The 25,227-nt window shown below is 43.5% G+C and overlaps 1 protein-coding gene across 1 annotated transcript; it reads right to left on the bottom strand.

Moving 5' to 3' along the window:
* Nucleotides 1–840: 840 nt before the first annotated feature.
* On the bottom strand, nucleotides 841–9,529 carry LOC118937299 (B-cell receptor CD22-like). The gene is made up of 6 exons (XM_090189309.1): nucleotides 8,911–9,529; nucleotides 8,477–8,782; nucleotides 8,075–8,341; nucleotides 1,887–1,980; nucleotides 1,719–1,779; nucleotides 841–1,557 (listed from the first exon to the last, which is right to left on the bottom strand). The coding sequence occupies exons 1-6, from the start codon at nucleotides 9,413–9,415 to the stop codon at nucleotides 1,498–1,500; spliced, it is 1,293 nt and encodes a 430-aa protein (XP_090045435.1). The 5' UTR covers nucleotides 9,416–9,529; the 3' UTR covers nucleotides 841–1,497.
* Between the last annotated feature and the right edge of the window lie 15,698 nt (nucleotides 9,530–25,227).

Here is a 25,227-nt window from a genome sequence, read left to right as displayed (position 1 = left end):
TGTCTAGCCATTAAGGCCTCTTGCTGAACCAGGGCGGCTTCGTGGCGTTGGACAGTCTCCTTAGTTTTCCTATGTAACTGTTTTAAAGTCACCATTGGCCTTATGGTGAAACCAGTGGAGGCTGCTGAGGGGAAGACAACTCATAATAATGTCTGGAACGGAGCAAATGGAATGGAATCAAACACATGGAAAACTTGTTGGATGTATTTGGTATCATTCCACCTGTTCTGCTCCAGTCATTACCACGAGTACGTTCTCCCCAATTAAGGTGCCACCAACCTCCTGTGGTTGAAATCCCTGTGCAGTGTTTTTCCTCTCCGGCGACTGAGTTATGAAGGACGCTTGTATCTTTGTAGTGACTGGGTGTATTGATAAACCATCCAAGGTGTAATTAATTAACTCACTACGCTCAAAGGGATTTTCAATGTCAGATTTATTTTCTTTTTACCCATCTACCAACAGGTGCCTTTCTTTGTGAGGCAATGGAAAAGCTGTTTATATCTGTTTGAAAGTTGCTGCTTGACTGAGGGACCTTACAGATAATTGTATGTGTGGGGTACAGAGATGAGGTAGTCATTTAAAAATCATGTTAAACACTAGTATTGCACACAAAGTGTATCCATGCAACTCATGTGACTAGTTAAGGAAATCTTTACTCCTGAACTTATTTAGGCTTGACATGGAAATGGTGTTGAATACATATTGACTTTCAGCTTTTCATTTTTATGTCTAAAAACATAATTCCACATTGTGTGTAGAACAGTGACACAAAATCTCAATAGAATCCATTTTAATGAGATGTTAAATGTTGGACCAATAACACCAAAATATTTCATGGACATTGAATGTAAAGGTTTATTGCAGGGCAATTAATAAACAACCTGAAATTCAGTCTCAATTGTTTCTTCAATTTAACACTCAACATAAAAGCTGACGCGATAACTTCTAAATAGATATAAACTGAAAATAGATATTATTCTTCTGGTAACTGCACAAAATAATAAGAGAAACAGTGACTAGTAGATGTTAACACCATTCTGCCATAATTTAGACTTACTGCACCAACTTCCTGTCTTGTATCAGACCACTGTCTCTCCAACTAACGGTGTCTTCTCTCCTCAGTCATCATTGACTTTATATGGTCTTAAACTGCCTTCAGTGAGCTAGTTGAACTCAGCAGTTCCTCTATACTGGAACCCATTAAACAGATGCTCTGTGAACTCAACACTCAAAATAAATGGTCTAAAATAAAGAGTGGCCTGCATCATCATATCAACACTATAGTAACAGTTAAACACTTTTCATCCCAGCAAATTCTACAAACAGGCAGATAATTAAAGAGCACACAATTATAAATGTAACAAAAGTATCAATTTAAAACTAATACACAATGACAATATTGTACATAAAAACACTTAATACACATTGGAAAAATAATTAACATGCACCTCTTTTATTGACTTGTGCTTAAAGACCATCTAGGTTGTTAAGTGGTGGTTACTGGTTCCCTCTACCGACCGTGGCCTGGTTAGAGCACACTGTCCCAACCGGGGAGTTCTGTGGAGAGAACACAGAGAAAGGATCAGTTGTCAGGACCGACACTTCAGGAGAATAATGACTTCATAGTTACAGTTGGTTACACAACACAGTATTCATTCAATTCTTCCTGAAACACACATTCTAGATGGGATTTAAAAGGTTTATTCTACCATTCCCACCAGTCCCTGTGAACGGTCTGTCATGTCAAACCCACTGGGGAGTCTAGATGTTCTCCTCCTCCTGGAAGACAAGAATAAAGGTATGTTGACATCATTTAGGTTTTCATATACAAAAGCACAATCAGCATAATAAATATGTTAAAATTGAGGCTGGGAAAATCTTTTTACCATGCAGAGAATACGATCAGGCTGAAAAGGAAAATCAACCCCAAGGTTTTTCCTACAATCTCAAAAACCTTTGGGTTAACAGGCTCTTCATGCCCTGTAAATAAAACACACATTATAGCCATCTGTTCCAAAAAGAGGAAACATTTTGCACATTGTCTAATATTACAAATTATACACATACTGTAGATGTACAGATGTAAGATCTTAATTTAGCCAGTATTGTTGCAGTGAAATAATCCTGCAGTAAAAGGATTTGAACGTTTCCTCTGTAATGTTGATCCATTGGTGGTGAGTCTATTAGCTGGACAAAATAAGGTTACAAGTGCAATACTATTAATATAACCATGTTTTAGTGCAGGATTGTGGTGAATATATGCAAATCACAAAGCTTATCTCTGTTTCCCACAATGCAATAATCTTCTAAGCAACAATATAGTGATCAAATTAAGATCCTAAAACCGTATCATACCTAGATACATACAGCAGGTGTCACGTTCTACCATAGTTCTTGTGTGTTTTCCTTGTTTTAGTGTTGGTCAGGACGTGAGCTGGGTGGGCATTCTATGTTGTGTCTAGTTTGTCTATTTCTATGTTTGGCATGATATGGTTCTCAATCAGAGGCAGGTGTTAGTCATTGTCTCTGATTGGGAACCATATTTAGGTAACCTGTTTTGTGTTGGGATTTGTGGATGATTGTTATTGTCTCTGTGTTTGTTTGCACCAGATAGGCTCAGTCACTTTGGTTTTTTCTTTTCACTTGTTTTGGAAGAGAAGAGAACGAGCGCCATTCTCCTTGCGGAGATGGTGCTAAATACATCAACACGGTCGGTCCCTGGGATTGGGCTGGCTAACACGATTAGGTTTGCTTGGAAGGAAAAGGAGATGGAGCCTTTAGGACGGGAATCTTTTGGAAGGATAATATTGATGGGGATTCTAAAGCTGACGGTGAAGGACGTGTTTTGTTTCCAAGGCAACTCGTTGGAGGGAGCATACGACGTGGCACTATATACAGAGGCAAAACACGATGATATCCTGAGAAGGGCAAGAGCAGTGGGAGGTGAGAGGCCGATGTGCCACTACGAAATAACAAGCCTGGCGAAGAATAATTTTAGGGTTGTAACTGTCAACATTTACAACCCTTACGTTAAGGACGAAGAGGTGAGGGCTTTTCTGGGGAGATATATGGATAACGTCTCCTCAGCAAGGCACCTCAAAGACTCCCTTGGGTTTTGGAATGGGAGGAGAGGTTTCCAGGCCCTCCTCAGAGAGGACCCAAAGGGACATGGTGGCTACCTCCATCCTCCTGCTATGTTCTCCCTAGGGGCTGACAGGGGGACGTTGTTTTATGCACGTCAGCCCCCATTTTGCAGACGCTGTATGGCCTACGGTCACATATTCGCCTCATGCAGTACAAGAAAATGCAGATTTTGTGCATCTGAGGATCATGAGGCGAGGGATTGTGACAAGCCTAAGACGTGCCATGGGTGTGGCTCGTCAGCACACCTGTGGCGGGGGTGCCCGGCCCGTCAGCGGTCATATGCGTCTGCGGCTGGGGGTGGAGCAGGGGCGGGGGATGGGGGAAGAAGAGGAGGGGAAGGAAGCACGCCTCATGATCAGAGTACAGGTCCAGAGGGGAAGGCCACAAGGAAGGAGGAGGAGCAAGAAGCGGCGGAAGGAAGAGAGAAGGAAACGGAAGGCACGGGAGTAGGAGAACCAGGAAAAGCGGCGGAAGATGGCAACCGAGTGGAGGAGCATGAGAGAGAAGAAAGCGATGGAGGAGTGGTGGAGAAGGAGACGGTGGAAGAGCAAGTGGACTGGGGGGAATGTGCCCTGGTGGAAGAGATGAGGGGTATGGTGGAGGAGCTGGCGGGCGGGGGGGTTGGTATCTCTCCACTGCCGTCATCACCAAAGAAGAGAATGAAGAGGAGGGAGCGATTGGCCGACAGTGAGAGGGAGGGGATGGCCAAGAGAGTGATGGGGGTGGGAGAAACCTCTGGGTTGCTGCTGGTTTCCACAGGCTCTCAATATCTGTTGGGTGGGGACACACCTAACAGGACTCAGGACTGGGTACAGGAGGAGGTGGGGAGTTTTTTGTTTGGGGACTCAGCCTCCCCGAATTTTTTCCAATCCAGCTGCAGCACTGGTGAGGGGGAGGATTGTGGGGGTAGACCCAGGGTGCAGGGCACCCCGGAGCCAAACACTATTCCTGCATCCTGGGTTGGTGAGATGGAGGAAGAGGGGGGGATGTTGGGAGTACAGATGGTGTCATCACCGGTAGATATGGAGCAGGGGAGCATCGGGTGAGTCTCCTGTTTTTGTTTTTTCTGTCTGGGTTTAGAATTTGAGTGTATTACATGTTTTTATTTTATTCTTTCATGGGGTCTGATTTTACTTTTGTTAGTTTAAATGTAAGGGGTTTAAGGGATTGTGTTAAGAGGAGGGCGGTTTTTAGTTATTTGGAGGGTGTGGGGTTTGATTTTTGTTTTTTACAGGAGGTTCACCTGAGGGATGGAGGGGATGTTAATAGGTTTAAGAGGGAGTGGGACAAGGGGGAGTCGGTTTGGGGTGTTGGGGGGGTGCACTCATCGGGGGTAGGGATTTTGTGTGGGCACAGGGAGGTTAAAGTGGAGGATTCTTTTGTGGTAATGCAGGGGAGGGTTATAGGGGTGGATGTCACGATAAGGGATTGTAATTTTAGATTAGTGGTGGTGTATGGACCACAGGTGGTGGCAGACAGGAGGGAGATGGTGGACTGTCTGACGCCCCTGTGTGTCACAAATAGGAAATTAGTGATAGGGGGGGATTTTAATACAGATTTAGGAAGAGGGGGGGATAGCAGTGCAGGCGCCATTGCCAGGCTAATGGCTTGCCATGGTCTGGTAGATGGTGGTCTGCACACTACTCCGAAAATGGACGGTCCTACATGGCGCAACTCCAGGGGGGTTGAGCGGAGGCTCGACTATATTTTTGTACCCAGGTCTTTGGGTAAGTTGTCTGGGCGGCTGTTGCCTGTTTTCTTTTCGGATCACGATGGGGTGCTCCTGCAGGTGGGGTCGCCAGTCTGCCTCTTTGGTAGGGGGTACTGGAAGCTAGATCGGGATGTGCTGGAGGAGCAGGCTTTTGTTGACGGGTTTTATGGTTTCTTTTGGAGGCTTGAGGGTCTCCGGTGCGAGGGGGTGGTAGAGTGGTGGGATTTAGTTAAGGTGAGGATTAGGGCTTTTATAATAGGATATTGCAAGAGGAAAAAAAGGGAGGAGAGGAGGGAGGTGGATCGTATCCAAAGGTTAATTGAACTCGAGTACGAGGCAGGCAACCTCGGCGGGTCGTTTGACTGGGAGAGATCCGCAACCCTAAAGGCGCAGCTCAGGGAGTTGCAGGAGCGGAAGGCTCGAGCTTTCCTGGAGCGTGCGCATAGTGGCTTTCTAGAACATAATGAGACTTGTTCTGCTATGTTCTTTAAGTCGGTTAGGGCCAGACAGAGTAGGAAGGTAATGCATGGCGTTAGGGAAGAAAATGGTAGTATAGTTAGAGAACCAGAGGATATGGTCAGGGTGACAACTGATCATTTCCAAGGTTTATTTAAGGAAAGGGAAATAGATGTAGAGCAGGGAAATGTGTTTTTAGAACACTTGTCCAGGCGGTTGCCGGAGGACATTAGAGAAGTGATGGAGGCCCAGATCTCACTAGAAGAGGTTGAGAGCGCTCTTAGGAGGATGGGAAAAGGGAAGGTGCCTGGGATAGATGGGCTGCCGGCTGAGTTTTATCTCAAGTTTTGGGGTATACTTGGACCAGTGGTCCTCGAAGTCTTGAAGGCCATCCTTGAGACGGGGGTCCCGGGGGGATCAATGGCTGTTGGTGTGCTGTCACTTTTATATAAGAAGGGGGAAGTAACAGACCTTGGCAACTGGCGGCCGTTGACCATGCTGTGTGTAGATTACAAGCTACTTGCAAAGGTTTTAGCAGACCGGTTGCGCACAGCCCTTCCCTACGTCGTCCATGAGGATCAGACGTGCGGGGTAGAGGGCCGCTCTATTAGATGGAACCTACAGTTAATCAGGGACTCCATCGCTTGGGTTGAAGATAGAGGACTGCCTTTAATGGTAGCAGCGCTAGATCAGGCGAAAGCCTTTGATCGCGTGAATAGATCATTTTTATTCAGAGTGTTAGGTCGATTAGGATTTGGGGAGAAGTTCATAGGATGGATTCGTACATTATATGTCGGAGCGGGGTGCCGAGTTAGTGTAAATAGTCACTTGGGTGACGTTTTTGACCTCTCGTCTGGGGTCAGGCAGGGGTGCCCACTCTCGGCTCTCCTCTTCGTTCTGTACATGGAGCCTCTGGGGGCTGCCATTAGGGCAGACACAGGGGTGGAAGGCTTGTTGATCCCTGGAAGTGGTGGGCTGCGTGTTAAGATGACGCAGTACGCCGACGACACTTCCTTGCTGCTGTGCAAGGACTCGTGCCTGACAAGGTCCCTTGCCATCTTTGGGGATTTCACCCGAGCGTCGGGAGCAGTTCTGAACCATGCAAAGTCTTCCGTCAAGTTTTTCGGAAGATGGCGCGGTAGAACGGATGTGCCCGGGGGGTTATCTCTCTGTGAGGGGGCCCTGAGGATTCTCGGGGTCCATTTTGAGACCTCCGGCTCAGCGACGCTAAACTGGAACATGCGTATCGCAGTGGTACAGAGGAAGCTAGCAATGTGGAAGGCTAGGTATTTGTCTTTTATGGGCAAAGTCCTGGTTCTAAAGGTGGATGTGTTGCCGTCTCTTTTGTATTTGGCGTACATCTACCCATTGCCGGCTAGTCTGAGGAGGCCTCTAGTGAGGCTTGTGTTTCAGTTCATGTGGAGTGGCAGGTGCGAGTGGGTCGCCAGGGCACGCATGCTTTGTCCCATCGGGGAGGGAGGTAGGGGGGTACCACATTTCCCCCTCAAGCTGGACGCAATTTTTGTTTCTTTCTTGTTAACGGAGCTTGCTCATCCAGTGATACACCCGTCCGGTTACCTCCTGCGGGTGTTCTTCTCGTATCAGGCGAGAAGCGTAATGGTGTGGTCTAACACGGGTCCTCGGGCGGAACAGCTGCCGTGGCACTTTGGTCATGCGGCCAAGTGGCTGCATGAGCACCCTGAGGTTGAAGTTGCCCGAGTAGGTTTAGATCACAGGCACCTGTACGAGGAGGTCAGAAAGGCAGGGAGTCCGGCGCCTGTAGTGGGCATCTCAGAAGTGGTCTGGGACGGAGTGCAGGCGCGGGGCCTGGACAACAGGCTCAAGGACCTGAATTGGTTGAGCCTCCATAAGTGCTTGCCGGTACGTTCCATCATGTACCGGTATAGTTTGGTGCAATCCCCCACCTGTCCAAGATCTTCTTGTGGCAGGGAGGAGACTGTGCGCCATGTCTTTTGGGACTGTGCCTTTGCCGGAGTAGTATGGGCTAGGGCACGGGTGTTGTTAGGTTTGGTAAGGGGGGATTTTGTATTGACGTGGGCCAGGTTAGAGAGAGGTGTAGGGAGAGCGAGAGGGACGGATAGGGACAGGTTTCTGCTCTGGCTTCTCATGAGTCTCTTTAAACGGGGGCTGTGGGAAGCCAGGCAGAACATGGTGAAGACAGGGAGAGATTGGGGGGTGGAAGGGATAGTGAGGAGGGTGGAAGGAGATTTGAGGGGGAGGATGAAGAGGGAGGAGAGGAAGTGGGGGCAGCATGCTGCCCGGGAGAGGTGGAAGGGGGGTTTAGGGCTGGGTGTCATTTAGATTTGTAAGGGGATAGATTAGGGACGGGGAGATAGGGAAAGGTAGTTTGTAGGATGACGGGGAGGGAAGATGCTCCCCTGAGGTTTTGTTTGGGGTTTTTGTTTTGTTTAAATAAAAATACCACTATTTGAGTTTGTATGGAAATTATGAGTTGTAAAGAATGAATGGTATTGATGATAATAAATTATTTTTATAAAAAAAATAGGACTGTTTTCGGGTTGTGCCACGTTTTGTAGTGTGTTCATGTTGAGTTTCTGTCATTAAATAACCATGGACACTAATCACACTGCACTTTGGTCCTCTCCTTCCCAGGAAGAAAGCTGTTACAGCAGGTGTGTAGAAGTACCTCTTCTACATCCACGCATTTGAAGGGGTGTCCACATACTTTTGAATATATATTGTATATCTAACCTACGATTGTGCCCTACGTGCCCATTTTACCTTTTATAGCCAGCTGCACTTCATTCGACTTCCCACAGCCGTGACTATTTCTTCCTTCACAGTAGTATAGTCCTCCATCACCAGCAGTCACATTGAGGGTGTAACTCTGTCCAGATGCAACCTGTGTTGTTTTACCCTCACTGATCTGGAACCAGGTGAAGTTTGTCACAGGAGGGTTGGCTGTACTGCTGCAGGTCAGATTAACACAGCTGCCCACTGATACTGAATCAGCTGGACTGATGGAGGCTGATGTGTCCTTAGGAGAGACTGAGGGAGAGGGGTTCATTTACAATGTATCTGGATATGGTATATTGAATAGTCTCATCAAAACCACTCTATTACAATCATCAGTGAAACATGATAGAATGATCTATTCTTCAGAAACCGGTTACTAAATCTTACATGAAACGTTAAGCATCATGTTATGTTCAGCTGTCTTGTTGCTTGTTCCTACTGGGTAGACTGCAGTACAAGTGATGTTCTTCTCATGATGAAGATATGACGGAGTGAAGGTCACCGTGGAGAGAACTGATTTGGTTTGGTCTGAATTCTCCTGCTGTTGGTTCTCAGTCTTGAACTGTGTTGGGAGAGTCCATGTCAGCTCAGGGGGGTGTTCGGGACAGGGAGCGACAGCAGAGCAGTTCAAGCTGACAGGGGTCCCTTCCTTCACCTCACCTGAGACATTAATGATGGGACTGGAAGGCAAATCTGTAATACATTGTAGATAAATATATTTTACACTGACAGTTAAACTGTCCAATTGTTCAACTCTTATCTTTGATGCAAGGAATCTAAACTGGGAAAAATAGTTGGTAAACAGTTAAATTGTCTCTTACCACTGACATCTATATAAACATACTTTTCAGGATCTGTTGCACGGAATGGTTGACTCTCAATCCTGAAGAAGTATATATCAGAGTAACTGGTGGTTACATTGAAGAAGACTGTGGTGCAGTTCTTCTGGGACATGTTTCCAGTTATCTTCCCTTGATATCTGTTGACCGTCTCACTACTGTTAAATATCACACTGTCCGGACGCCCACCTAAGTATGGGTTTCCTTTAATCCACACTCCAGAGGGTAGTATTGTGCTGTTAAATGTATCCTTATGTTGGTCAGGAATATCAAATGAACATGGGATTTGCACACAGGAGCCCGTCAGTACATCCAGTCTATCTGGCATTGTGGCGATCAAATTTCGTCGACCAAAACAGGCCAAAACACCTGCAACATAAAGGACAACATCAGGGAGGTTCTGATGTATTTTCAGTTCAGTCCAATGATATGTATTAACCCTAGATGACTGACAGGGGCCTCTGTTTGGAGGCAACTGCACAGCCATCTTGTTACTCCTCCTTCAGTGTAAAACAGATGTTGGAAGCTATAGAAATGCATTTATTAATGTCTATATTCGTTTTAGACAAGTATATTATATTACAGACACCTTAATGCAGACTTTTAAATTATATTTTTTGACCTGCAACACTTCCTTCAGTAGAGTGACCCTACCGTTTCTCCAGACAATGATTGCATCTTTAAACTCACTAAATTGGTATTATCCAATAGCTGCTTCATCTTTGAGTCAGAGTTTTTTATTTTTCCTATTTTCCTTTGCCCCCAACTATGTGAACCTGTATGTGAAACAATTTGAGGAACCACTTACAAAACAGAGACACACTCCCTACTTTCTAAAATCCTCTCATGGAAGAGATACATAGATGATGTCTTTGTGCTCTGGGAAGGAACTCAGCAGGAACTAAATTAATTCCAAACTCTGCTAAACGAGAGCTCTGAATATCTCAAATTCACCATGCAGACTGTTGAGAGAAATATAAACTACCTGGACTTATGGATCATCAAAGAGAATGATGCATTACAAACAGACTTGTACACAAAGCACAACAGACCTCAATACCCTGCTACGTGGGGATAGTATGCATCCCCTTCCCCTCAGGAATGGTCTACCATAAAGCCAGTTATACAGGGTTAAATGAATCTGTGGCCAACATTCAGATTTTGACAGCAATGCTAAGAAAATGACTAGTAATTTCAAAATCAGAGGCTACATGGAAAAAATTATTGATGATGCAACGATGGAAATATCTCAAAAACTACGAGAAGAAATGCTAAAAACTAAACCAAAGAAGAAAATCATTTGCACTAAGTACACCAAGTGTTCAGAGAAAATTAAAGCAATCCTGAAGAAGCACTGGTATATTCTGCAATCAGACACAACAATTGCACACCTCAAGGACCAACCCACTGGTGGTCTATAAGCGTGGTCTCAATATTGAGGATAGTTTAGTGAATCTGACCTGCCCCCTGAACCCACTCAGACACTCTTGACACCCATTCCAAATGGGAACTACAAATGTGGCTCATGCTCACAGTGCAATAGCATTACAAAAACATCCTTCTTCAGACACCCACATACAGGTGGAAACATCCCTGTTAGGGGTATCATCTCTTGCAAGATAAAGGGAGTAATCTCTCTCATCATATGTCCATGTGGAAAAACATACGTAGGACAACCGAAAAGACAATTAAAACAATGCAGAGCTGACCACTGTAACGTGTGTCGTCGTCTGATGAAGAGGAATCGGACCAAAGTGCAGCGTGGTAAGAGTTCATGACCTTTATTTAACTGAACACTGAAACAAAAATTTATTATTATTTATTTATTATTTTCTTTCATTAACAAAGTTATGCAACACCCAATACCCCTGTGTGAAAAAGTAATTGCCCCCTTACTCTCAATAACTGGTTGTGCCACCATTCCAAAACACACAATCTACATGAAAATGATTAAAAACCACAAATTTAAAGTTTTGGAATGGCCTACTCAATGTCCAGACCTAATCCCAAATGAGACATTGTGACAGTTCATGCTTGAAAACCCACAAATGTCACTGAGTTAAATCAGTTCTGCACGGGAGAGTGGGACAACATTCCTCCACAGCAACATGAGAGACTGATCAACAACTACATGAAATGTATAGTTGGTTTTCATTTCAGCTGAAGGAGGCACAACCAGATATTTAGTATAAGGGAGCAATTACTTTTCACACAGGGGCATTGGGTGTTGCATAACTTTGTTTAAGAAATGAATGAAATAAGTATGTAAATGTTGTGTTATTTGTTCACTCAGTTTCCATTTATCTAATATCAGCTTTTGATTGAATATCTGATAATGTTCAGTATCAAAAATATGCAATAACTTTTTCACAGCAGTTTAAATCCAGACTATTAAAATATACTAATCAGGAATTAACTGTACACTTTTCTACACAATTAAAAGGCTGGAATATAGCACATCCCATAAAATATAATGACTTGTGGTTATTCCTTTATGTCTGATTCATAACTAGTTGTTGTTGTGTGGAAGACTCACCTGACATAAAGAGGCCAATGAGAAAAAACATGTTCTCAGGACAAGCCATGTGAGAACTCACACACTACTGATCACCTGAAACAGTACAAACATACACTTCCTGGTGGAGTAACTTAACTCACACAACACATTAAACCATCCCAATATCAAATACACAATGTCCTTCAGTTGTGAAGCTAATACATGAACAAACAGCAGTACATTAGAACATATTGAATCTCATTACTCAGAATTAATCTCCTTTCATTTATTTTGAACATTCAAATGAACAGAAAATATATTGAAGAAGTCGATACTTGCCTTAGACGGTAACGTAAACTGTCTACAGCAGAAACTGTCACACACATAGTGAGGTCTGACTAACTAAAGTGATGAAATTCATGTGGCATATCTCACATCTCAACTGTGACGTACTTCCTAATAGATGTGAAATTATTTTCAAACAATTCTTCAGTATTTATTGTCCCTTTCTCGGGGTAGGACAGGTCAGCAGTATTTTGAAACTGGCCCCCAAATCACTATGTCCGCCCCCGACACATTGTTAAACAGAACAAATTAAACTTTAGGCATTATAACCATCTCCTCTCCTCTATCTCCCAGGCCTGAATGGGAATGTGTGTGGGATTTAAACATATAGTTAAATCATGAACCAAAATCCACTATTCATTTATTCAAGAGTTAAATTTGTTAAATTCGAGTTTGATACAAAACATATGGTTGTCACATTATGTTTCAACATGACAAACAGACTTGGTATGAGACAGAGTGACTGTAATTGTATCTGAGTGATTCTCACACACCTCTCAACTTCTCCGACACCAACTTCCTCTTTGAAGTCTATTTGCAAAGAGGAGCCTGGTGGGCTGGATGCCACAGAGACACTCTTTTCACTCCACTTTGATACGGATTTGACTTTTTCATAGCATGTTTATGAGATCTCATGTAGCAGATTAGGAGAATTTTCTTAGCATGTTATGAGCCTGAGGTTACGGTGAGGTTAAATAGTCAGGTTTAGGGAAAATGCTCTCCTAACCAGGGTTGGATGAGGGCATTTGGGACCCTGAGCTTACTTTCCTTCATTTCAACACGTTCTGCCATGGTGCAGAGAAAATTATTATTTATATGTTTGCTGTTTTATAGCACCTCATGCTTGTGTTCACATTTTTCCATGACGCCGATATAAAAGGTTCCAATTTTAACGCTACAATCAGTTCTACACATTTTGCTATCATATGCTATCTGGGGCAGTTCAGTAATCCCTGCTGCTGACCTGCTTCCAAAGTCGCTTCTTATTGAAGTGCCGTGAAAAGAATGTTGCGGGAGACACAGGAGGGAGCCAGCCACCTGCAGGTCCTGGACAGCAAGGAGGACATGGGTGACCTCTTCGGTGGTCAAGTCTAGATGGGATTATGCTTTTGTCAAAAATGTGAAAAGTATAATTATTACAGCATTTTAGCTAATCCTAACCCTTTTTCGTACTTTAATTTAATTTTCATAACCTGCTATGTTAATTATCCTAACTTGCTGCAAAAATTCTCCCAAACTTACTAGAAAACTCAATTTTGACAAAAGCTGTATCCCTTCTAGACCAAACCCTCAACCTTCCCGAAGGCCTTCTGGGAGAAGGAGACCCAGGACTGAGGGCGTACTTTACCCAGCAGGTGGGAGCCGACCTCCCCCAACAGGTGGTCTCCCAGGCTTCAATGGGAACGTGTGTGTGATGTTTTTTTAAACGAGTTAAATCATAATCGTTGAATAGAACAAGTGTAGACCTTACCGTGAAATGATTACTTACAAGCCCTTAACCAACAGTGCAACTCAAGAAAGAGTTAAGAAAATGTTTACTAAATGAACTAAGGTAAAACATTATTAAAAGAAACGCAAGAAATGTGCAATAACGCGGCTATATTCATGGAGTACCGGTACAGAGTCAATGTGGGAGTACCGGTACAGAGTCCATGCGGGGGTACCGGTACAGAGTCAATGTGGGAGTACCGGTACAGAGTCCATGCGGGGGTACAGTTTAGTCGAGGTAATTTGTACATGGAGGTAGGGGTGAAGTGACCATGCATAGATAATTAACAGTGAGAAGCAGCAGTGTACAAAACAAATGAAGGTGGGGGGTAAATGTAAATAGTCCGTTGGCCATTTGATTCAATGTTCAGCAGTCTTATGGCTTGGGGGTAGAAGCTGTTAACGAGCATTTTGGTCCGATACTTGGTGCTGCGGTACCGCTTGCTGTGCGGAAGTAGAGAGAACAGTCTATGACTTTGGGCTTTCCTCTGACACCGCCTAGTATATAGGTCCTGGATTGCAGGAAGCTTGGCCCCAGTGATGTACTGGGCCGTACGTACTACCCTCTGTAGCGCCTTACAGTCAGATGCCGAGCAGTGACCATAGCAGTCGGTGATGCAACCGGTCAAGATGCCCTCGATGGTGCAGCTGGGTTGAAATGCTCTCGATGGTGCGGAGAGCATTTCAACCCATTTTGCCATGGTGGGGAGAGCATTTCAACCCATTTTGCAATTGTGTGGAGATCATTTCAACCCATTTTGCCATGGTGGTGCGGAAAATCATATTTACAGTTTTATAATGCTATACGACATGTTGTCATGAAGCTGACAGAAAATGTAGTTGATTTCAAGCTAATTTTCCTGCTATTCAACATATTTTGCTATCATATGCTATCAGGGGCCGTTTTGTAGTCCAGCCCTGCTCCTAACCTGCTACCAAAATTACTTCTTATTGCAGTGGCGTGAAAAGAATGTCCCGAGTGCCACAGGAGGGAGACCGCGATCTACAGGTACTGGGAGGCAAGTTGGACATGGGCTTCCTGTCACAACTTCTTCCGAAGTCGGTTCCTCTCCTTGTTCGGGCGGTGTTCGGCGATCGACGTCACCGGTCTTCTAGGCATTGCCGATCCGTTATTCATTTTCCATTTGTTTTGTCCTGTTTTCTGTATTTAACCCTCTGTTCCCCCTATGTCTTTGTGTGCTATTGTTTGTTGTAAGTGCTTGTGCACATGTTGCCTGGTGCGTGTCGGGTTTTGTACCCATGTTGATTATTTCTTGATGCCGTTGGTTTTGGAGTTAAACAGCTCCGGCTGTTACCTAGTTCTGCTCTCCTGCGTCTGACTTCCCTGCCACCAGTTACACACCCCTTACACTCCCTCTATGACGGTCAAGTCTAGATGGGATAAAGCTTTGTCAAATTGACGTCAAATTCTTTTAGCATTTGAGCTAATCCTAACACTTTTCCGTTACGTTACATAACCTGCTACGTTAATTCTCCTAACCTGCAGCCTAATTCTCCTAAACTTGCGAAAAAACTAAATTTGGACAAATCACTCTTCGACCTTCCCAAGGTCTTCTGGGAGAAGGATACCCAGGAGCTGAGGGTGTACTTTACCCAGCAGGTGGGAGCCGACCTCCCCCAACAGGTGGAGGGAGAGCTGAAAGCTCTGGAGGACAAGGTCAGGAATTGAGAGGTGAAGGGACCAGATGGTTCAGAGAGAGAAGAGAGAAAGTATTGACTATTGGACATTATACTACGCTGATGCTGCTATATGGTGGGAATGGGGATATGGGGGGACTGACAAAAAAGGGACGAACAAGCTCTTTTCAGTTATGTGGAAACTGCTTTGCCTATATGTGGATAATATGTATGAAAATACAATGAAACAATGTGCCTGCAAGCAGATCAGACTACCACTCACTATCAGTGGATATATGAGTAGGTATTAGGTGATAAAACAGAACCAAGCTTACTGCTTTTTCCATGACATAGACTGACCAGGTGAATGCAGGTGTATTCTATGATCCCTTATTGTTGTCACTTGTTAAATCCACTTCAATCATTGTAGATGAAGGGGGGGAGACAGTTTAAAGAAGGATTTTTAGCCTCGAAACAATTGAGACATGGATTGTGTATGTGTGCCATTTAGAGGGTGTTTGGGCAAGACAAAAATGTATGTGCCTTTGAACGAGGTGTGGTAGTAGGTGGCAGACACACTGGTTTCAAGAACTGCAACACTGCTGTTTTTTTTCACTCTAAACAGTTTCCAGTGTGTATCAAGAATGGTCCACCACCCAAAGGAAATCCATCCAACTTGACATAACTGTAGGAAGCATTGGAGTCAACATGGGCCAGCATCCCTGTGGAACGCTTCGACACCTTGTAGAGTCCATGCCCCGATGAACTGAGGCTGTTCTGAAGCCAAAAGCGGTTTCAACTCAAAATTAGGAAGGTGTTCCTAATGTTTGGTATACTCCGTGTCTTCAGAAAGTACCCCTTGACTTATTCCACATTCTGTTGTTGTACAGCTTGAATTAAAAATTGATTAAATATTAAAAATGTAAGTTAGGAAGGTGTTCCTAATGTTTGGTATCCTCAGTGTCTTCAGAAAGGACCCCTTGACTTATTCCACAATGTTGCTGATCCATCCTCAGTTTTCTCCAATCACACCCGTTAAACTATGTAACTGTTTTAAAGTCACCATTGACCTTATGGTGAAATCAGTGGAGGCTGCTGAGAGGAAGACAACTCATAATAATGTCTGGAAAGGCGCAAATGGAATGGAATCAAACACATGGAAAACTTGTTGGATGTATTTGGTACCATTCCACCTGTTCTGCTCCAGCCATTACCACGAGTACGTTCTCCCCAATTAAGGTGCCACCAACCTCTTGTGGGTGAAATCCCTGAGTGGGTTTGTAGTGACTGGGTGTATTGATAAACCATCCAAACGGATGGAGGCTGAGGTGTCCTTAGGAGAGACTGAGGGAGAGGGGTTCATTTAGAATGTATCTGGATATGGTATATTGAATAGTCTCATCAAAACCACTCTATTACAATTATCAGTCAAAACATGATAGAATCATCTATTCTTCAGGAACCGGTTACTAAATCTTACATGAATCGTTAAGCATCATGTTTTGTTAGGTTTTCTTGTTGCTTGTCCCTACTGGGTAGACTGCAGTAGAAGTGATGTTCTTCTCATGATGAAGGTATGATGGAGCGAAGGTCATCATAGATAGAACTGATTTGGTCTGGTCTGGATTCTCCTGCATTTGGTTCTCAGGTGTGAAATGTGTTGGGAGAGTCCATGTCAGCTCAGGGGGGTGTTCAGGACAGGGAGTGAAAGCAGAGCAGTTCAAGCTGACAGGGGTCCCTTCCTTCATCTCACCTGAGACAGTAATGATCGGACTGCAGATAAATATATTTTACACTGACAGGCACCTACTTGGTCTTATTCTATTCACATAATTTTAGAAAAATGTATACAAGTTAAATAGTCTGTCTCTTCTTACCATTGACAACTACAGTAAATAAACAGACTTGTTGAGGGTCTGTTGCTTTGAATGATTGACTCTCAATTCTGAAGGGCGATTTATCAGAGTAACTGGTGGTTACAGTGAAGAAGACTGTGGTGCAGTTCTTCTGGGACATGTTATCAGTTATCTACCCTTGATATCTGTTGACCTTCTTACTGCTGTTAAATATCACATTGTCCGGACGCCCACCAAAGACTGGTAATTCTTTAATCCACACTCCAGAGGTAAGTATTGTGCTGTTCAATTTATAGTAAGGACTATCAAATGAACATGGGATTTGCATACAGGAGCTAGTCAGTACGTCCAGTCTATCTGCCATTGTGGCAATCAAATCTCGTTGGCCAAACAGGCCAAAACACTTGGAACATGAAGGACAACATCAGGGAGGTAATATGATCTTTTCAGTACAGTCTATCTCTCCTTCTGCAGCAAAATATATGAACTAATTTCAATATACAAATCAAATCAAATCAAATGTATTTGTCACATACACATGGTTAGCAGGTTTTAATGTGAGTGTAGCGAAATGCTTGTGCTTCTAGTTCCGATAATGCAGTAATAACCAACGAGTAATCTAACCTAACAATTCTACAACTACTACCTTATACACACAAGTGTAAAGGGATAAAGAACATGTACATAAAGATATATGAATGAGTGATGGTACAGAACGGCATAGGCAAGATGCAGTAGATGGTATTGAGTACAGTACATACATATGAGATGAGTAATGTAGGGTATGTAAACAAAGTGGCATAGTTTAAAGTGGCTAGTGATACACGTATTATATAAAGATGCAGTAGATGATATAGAGTACAGTATATACATATACATATGAGATGAGTAATGTAGGGTATGTAAACATTATATTAAGTAGCATTGTTTAAAGTAGCTAGTGATATATTTTTACATCAATTTCCATTATTAAAGTGGCTGGAGTTGAATCAGTGTGTTGGCAGCAGCCACTCAATGTTAGTGGTGGCTGTTTAACAGTCTAATGGCCTTGAGATAGAAGCTGTTTTTCAGTCTCTCAGTCCCTGCTTTGATGCACCTGTACTGACCTCGCCTTCTGGATGATAGCGGGGTGAACAGCCAGTGGCTCGGGTGGTTGTTGTCCTTGATGATCTTTATGGCCTTCCTGTGACATCGGGTGGTGTAGGTGTCCTGGAGGGCAGGTAGTTTGCCCCCAGTGATGCGTTGTGCAGACCTCACTACCCTCTGGAGAGCCTTATGGTTGCCATACCAGGCGGTGATACAGCCCGACAGGATGCTCTCGATTGTGTATCTGTAGAAGTTTGTGAGTGCTTTTGGTGACAAGCCAAATTTCTTCAGCCTCCTGAGTTTGTAGAGGCGCTGCTGCGCCTTCTTCACGACGCTGACTGTGTGGGTGGACCAACTCCCTTTGTCCGTGATGTGTACGCCGAGGAACTTAAAACTTACAACCCTGTCCACTACTGTCCCGTCGATGTGGATAGGGGGGTGCTCCCTCTGCTGTTTCCTGAAGTCCACAATCATCTCCTTTGTTTTGTTAACGTTGAGTGTGAGGTTATTTTCCTGACACCACACTCGGAGGGCCCTCACCTCCTCCATGTAAGCCGTCTCGTCGTTGCTGGTAATCAAGCCTACCACTGTAGTGTCGTCCGCAAACTTGATGATTGTGTTGGAGGCGTGCATGGCCACGCAGTCGTGGGTGAACAGGGAGTACAGGAGAGGGCTCAGAACGCACCCTTGTGGGGCCCCAGTGTTGAGGATCAGCGGGGTGGAGATGTTGTTACCTACCCTCGCCACCTGGGGGGCGGCCCATCAGGAAGTCCAGTACCCAGTTGCACAGGGCGGGGTCGAGACCCAGGGTCTCGAGCTTGATGATGAGTTTGGAGGGTACTATGGTGTTAAATGCTGAGCTGTAGTCGATGAACAGCATTCTCACATAGGTATTCCTCTTGTCCAGATGGGTTAGGGCAGTGTGCATTGTGGTTGCGATTGCGATTGCGTCGTCTATGGACCTATTTGGGCGGTAAGCAAGTTGGAGTGGGTCTAGGGTGTCAGGTAGGGTGGAGGTGAAATGGTCCTTGACAAGTCTCTCAAAGCACTTCATGATGACGGAAGTGAGTGCTACGGGGCGGTAGTCGTTTAGCTCAGTTACCTTAGCTTTCTTGGGAACAGGGACAATGGTGGCCCTCTTGAAGCATGTGGGAACAGCAGACTGGGATAAGGATTGATTGAATATGTCCGTAAACACACCAGCCAGCTGGTCTGCGCATGCTCTGAGGACGCGGCTGGGGATGTCATCTGGGCCTGCAGCCTTGCAAGGGTTAACACGTTTAAATGTTTTACTCACATCGGCTGCAGTGAATGAGAGCCTGCAGATTTTGGTTGCGGGCAGTGTCAGTGGCACTGTATTGTCCTCAAAGCGGACAAAAAAGTTATTTATTCTGTCTGGGAGCAAGACATCCTGGTCCGCGACGGGGCTGGTTTTCTTTTTGTAATCCGTGATTGACTGTAGACCCTGCCACATACCTCTTGTGTCTGAGCCGTTGAATTGCGACTCTACTTTGTCTCTATACTGAAGCTTAGCTTGTTTGATTGCTTTGAGGAGGGAATAGCTACAGTGTTTGTATTTGGTCATGTTTCCGGTCACTTTGCCCTGGTTAAAAGCAGTGGTTCGCGCTTTCAGTTTCACGCGAATGCTGTCATCAATCCACGGTTTCTGGTTTGGGAATGTTTTAATCGTTGCTATGGGTACGACATCATCAATGCACTTTCTAATGAACTAGCTCACCGAATCAGCGTATTCGTCAATGTTGTTGTTGGACTTAATGCGGAACATATCCCAAGCCACATGATCGAAGCAGTCTTGAAGCGTGGAATCAGATTGGTCGGACCAGCGTTGAACAGGCCTGAGCTTTTTGTTTTAGTTTCTGTCTGTAGGCTGGGAGCAACAAAATGGAGTAGTGGTCAGCTTTTCCGAAAGGAGGGCGGGGGAGGGCCTTATAGGCGTCGCGGAAGTTAGAATAACAATGATCCAGTGTTTTACCAGCCCTGGTTGCGCAATCGATATGCTGATACAATTTAAGGAGTCTTGTTTTCAGATTATTCTTGTTAAAATCCACAGCTACAATGAATGCAGCCTCAGGATATGTGGTTTCCAGTTTGCATAGAGTCAAATAAAGTTTGTTCAGGGCCATCGATGTGTCTGCTTGGAGGGGAATATATACGGCTGTGATTATAATCTAAGAGAATTCCCTTGGTAGATAATGCGATCGACATTTGATTGTGAGGAATTCTAAGTCAGGTGAACAGAAGGACTTGAGTTCCTGTATGTTGTTATGATCACACCACGTCTCGTTAATTATAAGGCATACACCCCCGCCCTTCTTCTTACCAGAAAGGTGCTTGTTTCTGTCGGCGCGATAGGTGAAGAAACCAGCTGGCTAGACCGACTCTGATAGCGTCTCTCGATTGGAAAAGTAAAGAACATTACAGTCTCTGATGTCTCTCTGGAATGCTACCCTTGCTACCCTTGCTTGGATTTCATCAACCTTGTTGTCAAGAGACTGAGAGTATGCTAGGGAGAGGTGCGCGATGTGCCCGTCTCCGGAGCCTGACCAGAAGACCGCTTCGTTTGCCTCTTTTACGACGTCGTTGTTTTGGGTCGCCAGCTGGGATCCGATCCGTTGTCCTGGGTGGAAGGCAGAACACAGGATCCGCTTTGCGAAAGGCATATTCCTGGTCGTAATGATGGTGAGTTGACGTTGCTCTTATATTCAGTAGTTCCTCCCGACTGTATGTAATAAATAACATGTAAAAAAATTAAAATACTGCATAGTTTCCTAGGAACGCGAAGCGAGGCGGCCATCTCTGTCGGCGCCGGAAGGTGGAGTCCTGATGTCACGACTCCATGCCCTAAACTGGATCATGCACATATCTGGAGCACAATGTTTGAATCCAGACTATTAAACTCAATTTATAAGGAGTTATCTGTACACTTTTCTATACATTGAGACAGACGGGAATATAGCTCACACTATTAAATATCATCACTTGTGCTTATTCCTCTGTCTGATTCATAACTAGTTGTTGCTGTTGCTGTGTGGAAGACTCACCTGACATAAAGAGGCCCATGAGAAAAAACATGTTCTCAGAACAAGCCATGTGAGAACTCACACACTACTGATTCCTTGAAACAGTACAAACATACACTTACTGGTAGAGTAGCTGAACTCACACAACACATTGCATTGAACCATCCCCACATCAAATACACTATGTCTTTCAGTTGTGAAGCTAATACATGAACAAACAGCAGTACATTAGAACATATTGAATCTCATTACTCATAATTCATTTTCTTTAATTTATTTTGAATGTTCAAAATAACAGAAGATACTGTGAAGACTTCGATTCTTGCCAGGCTTGAATACGAATGTGTGTGGAATTTAAAAATACAGTTCAATCATGAACCAAACTCCACTATTCATTTGACTCAAGACAAAAAAGGAAAAGTTACATTTGAGTTCGATGCAAAACATATGGTTGTCACATTATGTTTCAACATGAAAAACAGACTTGGTATGAAACAGAGTAACTGTAATTGTATCTGAGTGATTCTCACACACCACTCAACTTCTCCTACACCAACTTCCTCTTTGAAGTCTATTTGCAAAGAGGAGCCTGGTGAGCTGGATGCCACAGAGACACTATTTTCACTCCACTTTGATTATATAAAGGTTAAAAAATAAATAAAAATAGGTTGGGTAAAAGGGATATGGCTCTCCTATCTAGGATTGGAAGACAGCGTTTGGTACCCTGAGTTTACAGTGGCAAGAAAAAGTATGTGAACCCTTTGGAATTACCTGCTTAAATTGGTCATACAATTTAATCTGATCTTCATCTAAGCCACAACAATAGACAAACACAGTCTGCTTAAACTAACAACACACAAACAATGATACGTTTTCACGTCTTTATTGAACACACAAGTAAACATTCACAGTGCAGGGTGGGAAAAGTTAGTGAACCTTTGGATTGTATAACTGGTTTACCCTCCTTTGGAAGCAATAACCTCAACCAAACGTTTTCTGTACTACTGAACTGTTTCAGTTCAGCAATATTCTTGTGATGTCTGGTGTGAACTGCTCTCTTGAGGTCAGGACTCTGACTGGGTCACTCCAGAAGGTGTATTTTCTTCTGTTGAAGCCATTCTGTTGTTGATTTACTTCTGTGTTTTGGGTTGTTGTCCTGTTGCATCACCCAACTTCTGTTGACCTTCAATTGGCAGACAGATAGCCTTACATTCTACTGCATTATGTATTGATAAACTTGGGAATTCATTTTTCCGTCAATGATAGCAAGCTGTCCAGTCCCTGTGGAAGCAAAGCAGACTCAAACCATGATGCTCCCTCCACCATAATTTACAGTTGGGATGAGGTTTTGATGTTGGTGTGCTGTGCCTTTATTTCTCCACACAGTATTGTGTATTCCTTCCAAACAACTCAACTTTATTTTAATCCGTCCACAAAATATTTTGCCATTAGCGCATTGAAACATCCAGGTGCTCTTTTGTGAACTGAAGATGTGCAGCAATGGGGGTTTTTGGACAGCAGTGACTTCTTCTGTGGTGTCCTCCCATGAACACCATTTTTGTTCAGTCTTTTAAGTATCGTAGACTCGTCAACAGAGATGTTAGCATGTTCCAGAGATTGCTGTAAGTCTTTGGCATACACTCTAGGATTTTTCTTAACCTCATTGAGCATTCTACGCTGTGCTCTTACAGTCATCTTTGCAGGAAGGCCAGTCCTAGGGAGAGTAGCAACAGTGCTGAACTTTCTCCATTTATAGACAATTTGTCTTACTGTGGACTAATGAACATCCAGGCTTTTAGAGATACTTTTGTAACCATTCCCAGATTTATGCAAGTCAACAATTCTTAATCTTAGGTCTTCTAAGATCTCTTTTGTTCAAAGTATGGTTCAAATCAGGCAATGCTTCTTGTGATTAGCAAACTCAAATGTTGTGAGTGTTCTGTATAGGGCAGGGCAACTCTCACCAACACCACCAATCTCATAGATTGGACTCCAGGTTAGCTGACTCCTGACTCCAATTAGCTTTTGGAGAAGTCATTAGCCTTACCTTTTCCAATCTACACTATGCATTTTTAAATGATGTATACAATAAAGACAAGGAAAATATAATAATTTGTGTGTTACTAATTTAAGCACACTGTGTGTGTCTATTGTTGTGACTCAGATGAAGATCACATTTTATGACCAATTTCTGCAGAAATCCATGTAATTCCAAAGGGTTCCCATACTTTTTCTTGCCATTGTACTTTCTGCAACACATTTTGCCTCGGTGCAGAGAGAAACATTTTTATAACACTATTCTACACATTTTGTCAGTTTTAAAGCTAACTTCCTGAAATTCTACACTTTTTGCCACGAAGCAGATATTCATTTTGGTGTTTTATAGCTCATCATGCTTGTGTTCACATTTTGCCATGAGGCTGAGACAAAGTGTTGCAGTGTTAAAACTCATTTCCTACTATTCAACACATTTTGCTATCATATGCTTTATGGGACCGTTCAGTAGTTCGGCCCTGCACCTTACCTGCTACCAAAATAACTTCTTATTGAAGTGACGTGAAAAGAGAGTCCACGGGTACCACAGGAGAGAGCCAGCGACCTGCAGCTGAGAGGCAAGGTGGAAATTGGCGCCATCTTCGACGGTCAAGTCTAGGTGGGATAAAGCTTTTGTCAAATTTACGTCAAAAGTTGAATAATTTTAGCATTTTATCTAATCTCAACCCCTTTTCTGTACTTGAATCTAATTATCATAACCTGCTATGTTAATTATCCTAATCTGCTGCATAAATTCTCCTAAACTTGCTAGAAAACGTTTTTTATTATTTATTTCTTTTTAAAGCTGTAACCTTCTAGACAAAACCCTCTTTGACCTGCACAAGGTCTTCTGGGAGAAGGAGACCCAGGAGCTAAGGGTGTACTTTACCCTGTTAGGTGAGAGCCACTTCCCTCAACAGGTAGAGGGAGAGCTGAAGGCTCTGGAGGACAAGGTCAGGAATTGAGAGGTGAAGGGACCAGATGGTTCAGAGAGAGAAGAGAGAAAGTATTGACTATTGGACATTATACTAGGCTGATGCTGCTATATGGTGGGAATGGGGATATGGTGGGGCTGACAAAAAAGGGACTAACAAGCTCATTGCAGTTATGTGGAAACTGCTTTGCCTATTTCTGGATAAAATGTATGAAATTACAATTAAATGACGTGTCTGCATGTAGATCAGGCTTCCACTCACTATCAATGGATATATGAGTAGGTATTAGGTGACAGATCAGAATCAGTTCAGCTGTATCTTACTGCTCTTTCCATGACATAGACTGACCAGGTGAATATCATATTGAAGCTTTAGTTTGAACATTAAAATATAAAGATAAGATAGTGAAGTAGTTGACACTTGCCTTACACTGATGTAAACGGTCCACAGGAGAGACTGTCACACACACATAGTGTGTTCTGACAAACCAAAGTGCTGAAATTCATGTGGCACATCTCACATCTCATCAGTGACGTACTTCCTAATAAGTGCATTTATATGACAGGATGTTGAATAGTCTATGTGATGGGTGTCAACATCAGTTGTGAAAACATTGTATGCTATATTAAGTGTTGAGAACATTGTAATTTTCTAATGAACATTCTACTCCAGAACAATTAGTCTCAGTTACTTGAAACATTGCAGAGTTGACCTGATCCATGTTTCACCAGTTTCAAATGAAATGGACCCCAGCTGCCCACTGACTGATTCTAAACACAAAGTGTGTGTTAGCCACTGACTCAACAGCTTAATATGGCCTATATACATTTCATTACTGCCAAAAATGAAACACTTATACACAATATATTTTTCATTGTGGGATAATAATATTCATTGCAGTTAATGTATGTATGGTGGGTAAATAACCCTTTTAGGGGAAGGGGACCCCTTTACAGCATTTTGTTACAGGCCCCCAAGTAGTCAAGTCTGCCCTTGATTCAACAATGGAAACGTGCTGCAATATAACCTTCTCCCTCTCCTCTATCTCACAGGCTTGATTTTTTTTTAAATATGGGTAAATCATAAACCAAAATCCATCCAACTTGCTTAGTTAAATTTGAGTTCAGTAAAAGACATTATCTTTCAGCATGAAAAACAGACGTTTGTCTGAAACAGAGTAACTGTAATTGTAGCTGATGGATTATCACACACTTCCACATTTCTCCTGCACCAACTTCCTCTTTCATTAAATCACTTCTATCTGCCAAGAAGAGCATGGTGGGCTGGGAGCCACAGGAGGGAGCCATCAACCTTCAGGGCAAGGTGTACCTCCCCGACGGTCATGTCTAGATGGGATACAGCTTTTGTCAAATTGAGGT

Source organism: Oncorhynchus mykiss, chromosome 11 (assembly GCF_057628025.1).
Source record: "Oncorhynchus mykiss isolate SJ-2025 chromosome 11, ASM5762802v1, whole genome shotgun sequence".
Lineage (NCBI taxonomy): Eukaryota > Metazoa > Chordata > Actinopteri > Salmoniformes > Salmonidae > Oncorhynchus > Oncorhynchus mykiss.
The sequence above is the reverse complement of the archived record's forward strand: the minus strand, read 5'-3'. Positions and strand labels throughout refer to the sequence as shown.